Source organism: Hetaerina americana, unplaced genomic scaffold (assembly GCF_022747635.1).
Source record: "Hetaerina americana unplaced genomic scaffold, ioHetAmer1.1.p SCAF_30, whole genome shotgun sequence".
Taxonomy (NCBI): domain Eukaryota; kingdom Metazoa; phylum Arthropoda; class Insecta; order Odonata; family Calopterygidae; genus Hetaerina; species Hetaerina americana.
Genome location: NW_027286875.1, coordinates 842800 through 855838, shown reverse-complemented (window position 1 = coordinate 855838; position 13039 = coordinate 842800). Strand labels below are relative to the sequence as shown.

At 36.1% G+C, this 13039-nt stretch overlaps 1 protein-coding gene across 2 annotated transcripts in view; it reads left to right on the top strand.

Moving 5' to 3' along the window:
* LOC139691172 (very long chain fatty acid elongase AAEL008004-like) overlaps nucleotides 1-10603 on the top strand; it is a 294460-nt gene extending 283857 nt beyond the window's left edge. For both annotated transcript variants that reach the window (XM_071588893.1, XM_071588892.1), the window contains 5 exons: nucleotides 4476-4532; nucleotides 4900-5005; nucleotides 5479-5615; nucleotides 6568-6744; nucleotides 9546-10603. In XM_071588893.1, the coding sequence (XP_071444994.1) occupies nucleotides 4476-4532; nucleotides 4900-5005; nucleotides 5479-5615; nucleotides 6568-6744; nucleotides 9546-9719 (651 nt within the window). In that variant the 3' untranslated portion in view covers nucleotides 9720-10603. The remainder of the gene's footprint in view (nucleotides 1-4475; nucleotides 4533-4899; nucleotides 5006-5478; nucleotides 5616-6567; nucleotides 6745-9545) is intronic.
* Nucleotides 10604-13039: the final 2436 nt, after the last annotated feature.

The following is a 13039-nucleotide window of genomic DNA, read 5'->3' as shown; positions in this document are numbered from 1 at the left end:
GCTCGCTGCTTTTCCGTTCGGGGAAAATGTTTTCCTGGCGGATTGTGGAGGGGGAGGGACGGACGATCCTTGGTGATTTCGCTCTGGCTGAATGCTGCCGCAGCAGCTTCCGATTTGGCGATTCATTAGCATGACGCGCTTCTCGCTGAAAGTTCAGCATATAACCCACCATCGACGGTGGTTTTACGCGGAAGCATGCGGTCGGGAGTCGGTTCACGAAGCGAAAGGAGGGGGGGGGGGGGGAGTGACATCCAAAGGCGTAGGGGCCAAGCCCGCTATATCCCTCGCCTAAGCGTAACATTTTCGTGTGGCCGCACGCTGAGCGTCAAACGCAGACTTCAATCCGCCCTGGGTGTGCAAGGATTAGAAATCTTTAAATCTCGAAAGTAATGAAATTCTCGGCGACCGGGTAAAGACGGTAACCTGCGGATTGAAGACAACCGAACTCGTAATTCATTCGAATCCAGTCTGGGATTCGAATGAAGTACGAGCACGAGTAAATTGTTCGTATACATACAAGTACGACGTCAGCCATGACAATCCTGCGATTCTTCAAGTGATCGCGTGGTATGGGGTGCCAGCCAGAGAAGGCTCACAACTCGCGACGTGATGGAACGGAAAGAAAAGGCTGAGGACAGGAATGTGAACGAAAAAGATACGTGGAGCCAGAAGTGACTAAATGAAATCCTCCGCCCACAGCCTTGTAGGCGGAGAGACAATATGGTTTAGAAGTAAGGAGGGAATATATTCTCCAGCGCCAAAAAAAAAGAAAATGCTCCCGCAAAATTTTGATAAAGCGTACGTTTTGCCGATTGGATAAGAAAAAAGATGCTATATATGAGTAAAAATTGCAAAATTGTTCAGATTTACGGTGTAAATGTGCGAAAATCAACCTATTTACAGTGAAAAGATGCTCGAATCCAATCCAGTCGTGGGAATTGGGAATTTTTTGAGAAAAGGATAGGCAGGCGACGGGAAGGTTTTTCACGGTCTAACGAATTGTGCATATAGAGATGTTCATTTATGCTGTTGTGGGCGCTTGTGCGAGGGTGGGTGGACCTTACTTAGTTACTCAAGAGAGGGAGTCGGTCCAATTTTAGCTGAGTGATTTAACCGGTTGCTATTTTGATGTGTCTTAATAATGCCACGGAAGCTAGAAGGAAACTCCAAGAGTGCCCAGTGCCTTCCTGGAAGTCCGACTTACTTCTCTTCTTCGCCAGCAGGACTCCGTTCTTAATATCAGTAATTGTCCTCTTCCCTTCCGTTGCATTAATGAATATTACGAATCTTATTTCAATTCCGATTCTTGTATAATATGGCGATAATACTCGTTGTGTGTAGTTAGGTGTGTCTGCTCACATGTTCACTCTAGATTGAAAGTCATGGGCTCTCGTGGGTTATGGGACTGGCTGGTCACTCAGTCGGAATAACTGGGCAAATACGAGTATGTCGGGAATCATTCAATTTTTCCAAAAATACAGAAAGAAGCGGGGGAAAGGGCCGAATAATTTTTAAACTCAATAATTTGATGTCAGAATCAGCGTTATGATTTGGGAATCGGGAATTCCCCAAGGTGAGCTATGTTCGCTCTATTCGAGAGATCGGGTCGTATTTGCCGTAATTCGTCGCGCGTGACCAGAAAGAATTTTAAACTGACGACTTAGTGGGAAGAAAAGAATGACTTGTTGCATGGAATGAAGAGAGGCAGGGTCTTCGGAATTGAAGAAAGGGTATTCATAGTGTATGTAGGCTGTCGCTTTGTGTCGTGATAGATGTTGCTCGAAGTTTTAGCGGTGGTTTGTCTTGTGTTTCCTTACAAAATTGACCTTAACCAGTAGATTGTCACTAATAATCGCGCAGTCCCTGCTGCTGATCGTGGAACGACACGAGATAATAATACGAATACTTTGGAGAAATGTTGGAACGAGCATCGGTATGTTCCTCGGAAAAAATCGTGTGGTCACGCCGAGGGATTAAGGCGATCAGAAGCGCTGTCTGTCGAGGGGCAATACTCAGGGATTATGGAGAGGGAAAAGTGACTCACACAATTCTTTTCTGTGAAATATACTTGGAAAGGCGATATTGTCGAGTCCTAACTCCCGGAAAGAGGTAAAGATTTATTTAAGTCACATGTTGGAGGCCCCGCCATCCGTTTTTTCCTCGATATCCCGGAACAATAACACCACACAAATAATAGATTATCTCCTGTACAAAGGCCTGCATATCGTGAGAGTTTTTACTGGGGTGGAGTTTTCCGTGGAGTGGCATTCCCACGCAGCGCGGGGGAGTCGTGATCCTTTCATCCGAAAAGCAGCATCAAGCCCAAGGTTGTCCTTACGTAACAAGGGAGTGCGCGAGTGGGCCGGCGACTGGGGTCGTAATGCGGCAAGGCAGCGCGCTGTCCTTGACCCTCCGGATTAAACGACCGCCGACTCTTCCCTGCCCGCCCGAAGTCAGCTGTCAAACCATCGGGCTGATGCTTACGGTTTTTCGGGATGGAGATGTGTGGAGAGCCCTCTCTCCCTTCGCATGGTGGTGTCTCCCTCCTTCCCTGCCATCCACCCTTCCTGCCCCCTTGATCGTAGGCCCCTTGTGGTGTGTGTCACGGGTGGAGGCGGCCGGTATTCGTTTCAGGATGGCCGCGTGGACGTACAATAGATGTCCATCACTTTCGGTTGTAAGGAGGAGCTGCCGTAATTACTCTCGTAATTGCCTCCACTTGGTCTCCATCATAGTCCATGCACGAATTTTCTTTGAAAGTAAAAGTCTTAATCAGTGTAAGTTTTTTTGGTCACTGCCTCATTTTCTCAGACGAATTACGCATTGAATATCTTGGCTGATTGCTTAATTTAAGTCAGAGGAAAGCAGTCTCGTGTCAATTTTCCGGCACAAATGTGAAATTGGATTTTATTAATTTTAAGATATTCGATCAGTTTTCCATTTTCAATATCGACCTTCGATTTTCAATATCATATCGAAGTTGAGAGTATGTACTTAAGTTGCATTGAGCGATTTAGATAATGTCGATATCGTCAATATTTTGTCTGGTTTACTCTTATGTGATGTCGAGGGTAGGAATATGTGTCAGACAAACTAAAATCAAATTTCGTCAATTCGCCCGGCAACATTTTCGTGGCGATACTGTTAGTTGGTATCGTGATGTCCATAAATAATAGCATCCTTCTTGCGGCGTAGATCGCGTATTTCGTTTTCATTTCTGATTTTTCTCTCTCTTCTTTCTCTTGTGGAAGTGGACTCTCCTAGGCAGGCATCTATTCCCTCGGTTAAAAACTGCCTGGCCACTATAACTTAAATTCACCGTCAATATGTACTTCAAAACGATGATATTGAACAGACATTCCATATTTGCCGGATGCCAAGTGACTTAAGCATCCATGTTTACTTTTATTTCGTTTTTTAAACCCATACATCATTGATCCATGGCGAAGTATTTCCAAGGTGTACATTTTTTCGCATTGAGATTTCATTGTATTTCACATCTGGAGAAACGCAATCCATAAATCTCAGCACCGTAAAAATTCAGACCTATGTACACAAAAACAAAAGAAACTGTCGCTCTTTGTCATGTTAAACATTTCCACTATTTTTACGAGGCTTCAAAATGCCAGATTCTGGGAAATCATATGAAAAATTCCTTTTCATTTTTTTCATCTGAAGATACACAAATACAGCTGAAGATGTACCTGTATCTCCCCAAAATAATGGTCGTCTCACAATCAGAGAGGTGGTGTCAGTTTCTCAAAGCCATTATTTTAAAAGTCATCCAAAAATCTGAATTTAACTTTAAAAGTTCTAATTCATACTCAGTAAAATCTCTCATTTGAAGGCAAATGTTTACTTTCATTAGCAAATTCATAATAGTAAACTGCAAAGGCTTTTAAGTGACTTGTGATTTCAAAAACTATGTCTGTGGAAGTGAATAATTTCATAAAATTTATTGGCTCTGCCATCATTTTAGGAAAGAACCATATCGTTGGCCAAATTTAGTTACTCTAAAAGCATTATAATTATTGATGTGCATCCTAATTTTATATTTTCCAAGCTCTTGGTCACATTTCCTTGTTGAAATAAATACTTTTAAACTTACATGGCGGGTTTATTTCTCCTTAGCTCTTATGGAGAAGTATAGTCATCACTTTATTATTGGGTGGAAATATTATTAATTAGATGCAAGTGTGTCTGATGCTTGAGCTGCTTTTAGTTTTGCTCTAAAATTGAATAATTCATACAGTTATGGATAGTTTATTTGTCCTTTTACCTGGCAAAATATGATTTTTTTTAAATATTTATACTCTTTAACTATTCTCTTAATTTTTTTTAAAACTTTTATACCCCTTTCCCTGAATTCTATTTGAATGTGATTATATAGTAAAATAAAAATTATTATGTGATTAATCTATAATTTTTTCCATTTGTACAGTGATCTTATGTAACATAAATGCATTTATTTGCAGATGGCCCGAACTTGCTGGTGGTACTACTTCTCCAAATTCACAGAATTCTTTGATACGGTCAGTAATGATAAATGAAAATATTACGTTGGATTCACTTTATTGCTTCATCATTCATTGAATTACTACATAAAAAAGTCAGAAGATTATCTTAATGTTAATATAAAAATTAAATTTATACTTGATTTTATTCTGTTTAACTTTGTTTAAATGCCCCATAACTTAGCAAATTATGTAAATATATTTTGATGACAATCTGTTACTACTATGGACTGTTCCATAAATGTGTTAATTGTTCATATTATTATTGATAACTATTAAATTTTATTCGGCCATTAAAACTCTTACCCTTCATTGATGAATTCCATAGTTGAAACATTTTTAACAAATGTGTTTGTTAGCTTATCCATACCATATTCCTTTGCAGCTGTTCTTTATCTTGAGGAAAAAGAACAATCATGTGTCCAACCTCCATGTTATCCATCATGGCTGCATGCCCATGAGTGTCTGGTTTGGGATGAAATTTGCTCCAGGTGTGTACATTAAATCCGTTTAAGACCAATAAATAAGTCATGTCTCTTACTGTTCAATATTGAAGCTGTGTCTGCTTAATTATTTGTAAAGTGCAAGAGCTTACCATGTAAAATATTTCCCCCTTAATTCACAGAGGAATTTTGCTCTGTAATTCTCATGATGATTGTTGATAGGAGAAGGAGCTTTTTCAATTCTCTCCTTGAGAGTGATCCTTCACATAGCAGGCACCTCCCTATAATGCTCAATTCTTCAGTTCCCATAGATGTTCGTAAGGCAGAGGTTCTACTGTGTATGGGGTTCAGTTTTTGTTCTCATCATGTTTATTGATCATGTACTAAATAAACTTTGATTGATGATTAAAATTTAGTGAAGACAATACACGTTGGTCTGTTTACTGTGGGTTGAAAAATGAGTTGAGTAGAACTAAGATACTGTGTTCTTTCGACTAATAAATATGCTTATTTAATTTCAGGTGGCCACAGTACTTTCTTCTCCCTGCTGAACACCTTTGTTCATATTGTAATGTATTTTTACTACATGGTTGCAGCTATGGGCCCTAAGTTCCAGAAGTACATATGGTGGAAAAAGTATCTTACAACTCTTCAAATGGTAGGTCAAGGGAAATGGGCATTTTTTTCATCAGATATTTTCATAAATTTCACTTTAGGCTTACACTTTTAATGGCTGAGTTGTTTATCTTGTAATTTAATCTGTCATTATTCTTTCCATCTTTACTTTAGCATAGCTATTCCTTACAGCACACAAAAATTCAATTGAGAATCATCAGGAAACTCATGGGCTGGATAAGGAAATGTCATTCACTAATTCAACCAAGAGTCAAGGAACTATAATTTAGGCATATTTTCTATCAAAGGTCTTTTGGGGATTAACCTTTCTTTTACATGCCAGCATAGCCAGATTTTAAGCATTTAGATTTGGGCGGACTATTTGTTTAATTGGCAGAGGGATAATCAGTTTTCCTGTTAGTGGTTTTGTAAAAAAATCTTGTCTTAATATTGCTTCAGATCGCCAGTTTCTTTCGATTAATTTGCAACAATGGTATTCCACTTTGATTCACTAATCAGAATCCATTAATTTCCCATGATTTGTCAGTTAAAAACTTTTATTTCAATATTAATGATTGTTAAACGTTTTTGGATATCTGCACTAGAAAGATAAATGCCATAGGAAGATGGGCCTTGCAAAAACATAATTGCTCTCTTCTGGTCATCTTAGGAGGCTCATTTGTTAAAAAATGCATGAGAAGCTTCATTGGGGATTAGTGAATGATGGGCAGGGAACGTATGGTCAATGCCTGTGATCAAAACACCCATTCACAGAATCATAATGCATGCTTGTACTTTTCATCCTACCATCACTTTCCACTACTCTCTTCTTCTGGAAATTCTTTCAAGTGTTCTTATTGTAAATAATGAAATCTTTTTTTGTGGCAGTAATTTGCACGTTAAATATAAAGTTGCATGATCTGATTATAGTTGAATGGCCACTATGGCTTCAATGGTAATGAATTCTAATTTATCCTAATAATTGTCTTTTCCAGGTTCAGTTTGTGTTGATCATGGTACATCAGTTCCAGTTACTTTTTATTGAATGCAACTATCCCAAAGGATTCATGGTATGGATTGGATTCCATGGTATCCTCTTCCTTTTCCTTTTTTCGGATTTCTACAAGACCAGCTACAAGAGACACGAGAAGGGAAGTGGAGCTGCAGCTGTGGTAAGCTACAAACTACTTTCTTCGTCAATCTTTATAGGTTTCAGATATGCATTTGACCATTGTCAAGGAAATCAATGAAAAGTATAATTTGCAAAAAATTTAGCCCTCTGAAATACCTATATTTTGTTGTGTTATAAAATTATGCAAATTCCAAAAAATATTTTATGCTATGAAAACAAATATATAAAATTACTTGCGACAACCTGCCACTGCATTGAGCAAATGAACAAAGGTTTTTGATTAACCCTGTGCTCTTTTCATAGAGATTTTTAAAGTTTCTTTATGCTACCAAATCAATAATATGCTAAATTTGCTAAATATACCTGTAATATAAATATGCTTAATAAATATGTTACATATCTGAGCAATTTATTTCAATGACTTTATGGATGGAGTAGAAGGACAATATACTCACAAAATACAAAAGTTATTTCTTCTTATATTTGGTCTTCTTCATCTTTCTACTTTCAATAAATCAAGGCACATAATTCATAAGTAAGATAATACAAATATAATTCTCTAAGCCAATCCAATCTCATTTCAATAATTCCAATTGGCTTAGAGAATTATATTTGTATTATCTTACTTATGAATTATGTGCCTTGATTTATAGAAAGTGGAAAGATGAAGAAGGCCAAATATAATAAGTAGGAATAACTTTTGTATTTTGTGAGTATATTGTCCTTCTACTCCATCCATAAAGCCATTGAAATAAATTGCTCAGATATGTAACATATTTATTTAGCATATTTATATTACAGGTATATTTAGCAAATTTAGCATATTATTGATTTGGAAGCATAAAGAAACTTTTAAAAAACTCTATGAAAAGAGCACAGGGTTAATCAAATTCTGAGACTTCATCCCGGTTCTGGGGTTGAAAAGCAAATAGATGAAGAATACATGAGAAGGGAAATATCCTTTAGTGTTTGAAAACCTAATGTAATTTATTTTTGAAACATATTAGGTAATTCATCATTTGATATTTCTGTTTGGCTATATTATGTCATGAATTATTGCACTCAATAAAAATGAGGTGAATGCTAAAAATGAAAGTAGCTGAAAATAAAAGATAAAATCACTAATTATGGATACCTTTGTATTTTTATGGTCATCTGTAATTAGTTTTGATTATATTTGTTCTGCCTTTTATAACTTAACTCAGTCCTGTTGGACTAAGTTTGTATCGGGACATGAAACTCAAATTAACAAGAGGTGAGAGAAGTGGATAAAACATAGTCACTGATTTATTGAGAGTATTTGGGAGTTCAGATTCCACTACTAACTATTGATATGGAATAATAGCCTCAACATCCTGCAGAATGCCCTCATCGTCTTTATCATGCATACTTCATAGTGTTTTGAATACTATTAGTCTCAGATTTCTAATGAATGGTTGTAGTGACAAAGTCATCAGAGCAATCATTTATGTTTTATAGTATAAACAAAGTTTTCCATGATGCCACAAAAATTGCATGATATACCTTTCATGCTGCTGTTTAAGGTCATGCCTCTCTAATCATCGATCTTGGTGTTATGAAATTAAAAGAATGGTAGAAATAGAATTATGAAATTTTATGAAAGTACGGATATTATTTTGGAATTTCACCATTTTTGATCTGTATGAATTCATGTTTAAGATTGTCTCTATAACATTGTTATTTCAGGGCTTCCTTACTCCCCATGCATTAATTTTGGGACATGTTCTAACCCCTCTCTACACTGTTATGTCATACCATTTTACCACCACTTATTCCATTTTTTACTGTAATTTTGAAGCAACATGCCCTTGAACATGTTTATTGGACTGATATTTTGTTTTTAAGGATGTAAAGAGTGTCGCTGAAATTCATGTCTGTATTTTGGCCCTTAAGAGCTTGAAAATGGTTGGGAATAGCATATTATACCTGCTTTTTTACTAAAGATAAATTCAGCCTGTGGCAAGTTTTTATTTTTAAATCATTATTTTCATGTGTATACATTTTGAAAATGAAGAAATGGAAGATAGTTTATGGTGAATTTGCAAGAATTTCAAGTCCACCATAAATATTTACAGTTGATTATAAATGGGGAACCTGGAATTACAGTCTATGAAGGCATATAAGATGTACCTTTTTTTTTCAAAACTATAATTACATTTTCTGTTTTTTATATGTGAGCATTCAAATCCAATGGGATAGTTATTTTTCAGTGCTGAATGTTATCTTTGCCTCAGATGGTCGGTAGTATCTATTTTGACTCCATTATATTTAGATCATTATGTTTACTGAAATATAATATTTATTTTTGCATTGAAGAGTGTTGTAGTTGAGATTGTAATTGTATGTTCACTGCTATGTCACTTGAATATCATGTTGTTTCCTTCTGCGACGTCAAAAGTGGTGTGAGCAAAATATTGAACAAACCTGATAGTATTTTATCGCAAATGATCTTCAGAAAATAGCATATGCTCTTCTTATTGAGTAAAATTTTTAAAAAGTTTTTAAGAAATTACTCATACCTTGGTGTAAGCTTTTGAAATTTTTCTCTTGTGTGTGCCCTACTCATATCTGGGTGAGTCTTGTATGCCATCAAATATTTATCTGGAGGCCTTTGATGAAGTGATGCAGGTTGTTAATTACATTGAACTGGAAAAGAGTTTAAGACTTGAGGTTATTTTCATAAATTATTTTTAATATGCTTTTGGGTTAACTGGGCAAGAATATATAATGGGATGATCTGTGGTAAAACATCAATAAAAATTATTCTGATATGAACTGTAAAAACACAGGATCTAATTGATATTCCTTGTTATTTTTCAGACCGTGGCAAAGCAGAGTAATGGCACTGCAATTGCAAATGGTAATGGTGTATCCAGCTACACCACAGAGTATTCCAAGACGTACTCCAACTGCTACTCGAATGGTGTCTTCAATGGCTATATGTCTGCTAGTAGTAATGGCACAAGCACAGTGACTCACAGGAAAGACAAATAGAGCTAGCTACACACATTGAAAAAAAACACTATGAGACCTGTAAAAGACAAGTGAAATCCAGAGGAGGGTAGTTTTTTGAAAATTGCAGTGAAGTAACTGCATGATGATGTGAATCCACCATGTTCCTCTCTCACAAGTTCTGTTACCTTACTTCCTGCACATATCTCGGTGGGATGTGGCTAGAGAATATCTCTTTTTAAAGAGGACTGTTGGAACAATGACAAATCGCTGTTGATATTTTAACAGAATGTTGTACACTAGGTGTTGAACATTCTGGACCATCAAGGGTGTTTGCGAGGTTACTAGGAAAGGTTACTTGTAGATACATAAATAATGTTTTATAAACTCAAAAAAGGGAACTATATGGTGTGTGACTAAATGTTGAAAATTTTACAAAACACCAAGTTGCCTTCAAGTTTTTTTATTTGGAGGAGTTTGGCATAATTTTTTTTACACCAATTGCTCACTTAACCGTGTTTCGCCTATATTTATGAGGACCGAAGAAGCTTGTTGGGGTGCTGTTACTGGTATGTGTTTGCATGAAAAGTTTATCCCTTTGTTGTCATTTGTTAAGTTATCAAATATTTCCCCAGTTTTAGCTCTGTGAAAAAGTGAAATTTCTGAGAATAGTGTGTTAAAATAGTGTCGAATTTAGTAGAATGAAATAAATAACTTTTCATGTTGACCACTACCTTATTGAGTCCTCTCAAGTCTTCCATATCATGTAAATATAAAAACACATTTTACAAGTGCAATTTTTGGCTGCTGTCAATCTTGTTGCACTTATTTTTGTATATATGTTGGGGTTTTGCAATCAAGAACGTCAGATTTGCTGTTATGAGTATAATATTTTATACGTAAAATGCTTATGATCTAAAATGTTAATAAATAATCATTGAGAAAAAAGTTATTTAATTTATTCATAATGATGATCCTGCATGTCCAACCCATCCAACAATATGGAGAAATCTTAAGTATGGGTTCCCAGCTTTTCCAAGGCTTGATTTTCACACATTTTGTGATTAACCAGTTCAGTATTCCCCTCATATGTGTACAATATGTGAATTGTATGTAGTCTAGTGGGCAATTTTTGGAAAATGGCCCCTTGAATATGCATTGGAATAGTATTATTGCCTCTTTTGGAAAGTACTGGGTAAAATATTATTTTCTAAATTAATTTTACATTACTGAGTTATGTGCAGTTATTTCTAGAGAACTCTCGGAAAAAAGTTTCCATTTTCAGAGAAGCAGAGGAACTAACTATCTCAACTTAACTGCTTGCATAACATGTCTATTTTGAGGGAAATTCTATTGTTAATAATCTATAAGTATACTTGTTAGTGCGTTAAGGGCCTTGGATCCATGATTTCTAGCGATTGCAAAATGTAGAAGTAGCTATGAAATAATGAAAGCATGGTAGAGATCTTCATGGCCTTTGTAAGGTGGTATAAATTTGGCCGGCTAGCCAGGAAAATGAAAACTCGATAACTTGCATTACATAATTTGCTGAGGAGGCCTTTAGAGGTTAGTGAGTCCCTTGAATTATATCAGAAGGTAAATAGAATGTAGAAGAAATTAAGGAGGAAGATGTAGCATTAAGGTAAGTATTGGTGAACAGCCCTTTCTTGCATGGTGGACTGAAATGCCCCAAGTAAATTTGAACTGCAGCTACTCTGCTAAATAGTAGTCACCAAATACTAAAAGGAAAAGTAAAGTATTGCTATCTATCAAAAAAAGAAATGAGGCAAATTCAGCTTGGTGTATATTGCTTTGACAGAATTCATTCATAGATTGATGTATCAGAAATATTTTGGGTATTCCAGGTAAATACGTATCCAATTTCACTCTTAACATGTTTAAGGTAAATAATTAAGGATTAAATTTTCCCTTATGTTATTTTTACCGAGGTACAATCCAAATTTAACATATTCTGTTGGTTGGAGCATTTTTACTGCACACTTTACTTTCAAATATTCTCCTAACAAATTTCATGGTGCCAAAAATTGTCCAACTAAACCAGAGTTAGACTTGAGAGCATTAACTTCTGGTTGATTCAAAAACGAGTAGAAACCTTAAAACTTGCCTGGGTAAATGGACATACCTACCCAAATTTAATATACATTTTTTTTGAGACCCTGGATGCTAATCTACACATAACTGAGATTGATTGTATTGTGAAATCGGTTGACTTAAATAGACTTTTTGCTCTCTGATGTGAAAGTTTTAACATATGAGTATAAAAATGACCCTGGATCTAGTAACATGAGTTTCTAGAGAATGGTGTGGGCTGCTGTGCTAGGGCTTTCATTGACAATACAATCTCTACCTACTGTTATCATGGGTATGACTGCTGTAGATTATGTTGAAATTCATTTGCTCTCTTATCTAGACCAGGATGTCCCTCAAGAATTAGAAGTTGAGTTTATCTAGGGCACTTGCATTATTGATAAGCCTGATACAATGTCTCAAAAAAAATGTAGAGAATTGCCATCTTGCCATTGATTTCTATCTGATTTATCATATTAACCCCCGAGTATTTGTAGTACAGGTCCTGCTGGTGAGAGGTATGAGGTAGTCTGAAGCCCTACGTCCAAGGGATGCAGGATCTCTTATGTCTATGGGTGAAAATGATTAGAAGCCCTAATTAGCTACAAATATTATCTATGAAAATGTTATTTATATATAAAGATCCTGATCCTAATCCATTCCTAATTACTTGGATGCAGGGATAGGTATGAGAGGGTATCATAAACTTTTAGTTATTACTACAAAGAAATCCAAATAGATAATTGTTAATTTGTTATTATTAAGAATTCTCAACATAGTCACCATCCAGAGTTATAAAATTTTACCAGTGTTTATTGACCTTTTGAAGGCCAATATTGTAGAAATCAGTAGATTGCTTTGAAAACCTTAGCTCTACCTCTTAGAAAGCATCGCTTCTAATTCCAAAGAAACTTCGGGAGAGGCTGCAACAGTAACTTTTAATGGAGTCATCCGCTAATGTCCATTTCAATGCAACAATTTCAGAGTGTAAAAATAATTTGCTTTGATCCCTCAATGTCTGGTTGAGTGCTGGGCCAGTTAAGCTATTGAGGCATCCTCTTAAACTGAAATTTTGGGGGCTTTAAAGGAACAAGATGTGACAAAATGCCGTACATACAATGTCATTTGTAGTTGTGTGCAATGCGCTACAGTCCACGAGGTTAAAGCCAACTTTTAATGTTCAACCGTCATGGTTTGAAAAAGAAAATAGATTCAGAACCTCTGTCCTAAATCACCTGTACCTTGTGCTGAAGTACTATTTTTGCCACCACTTG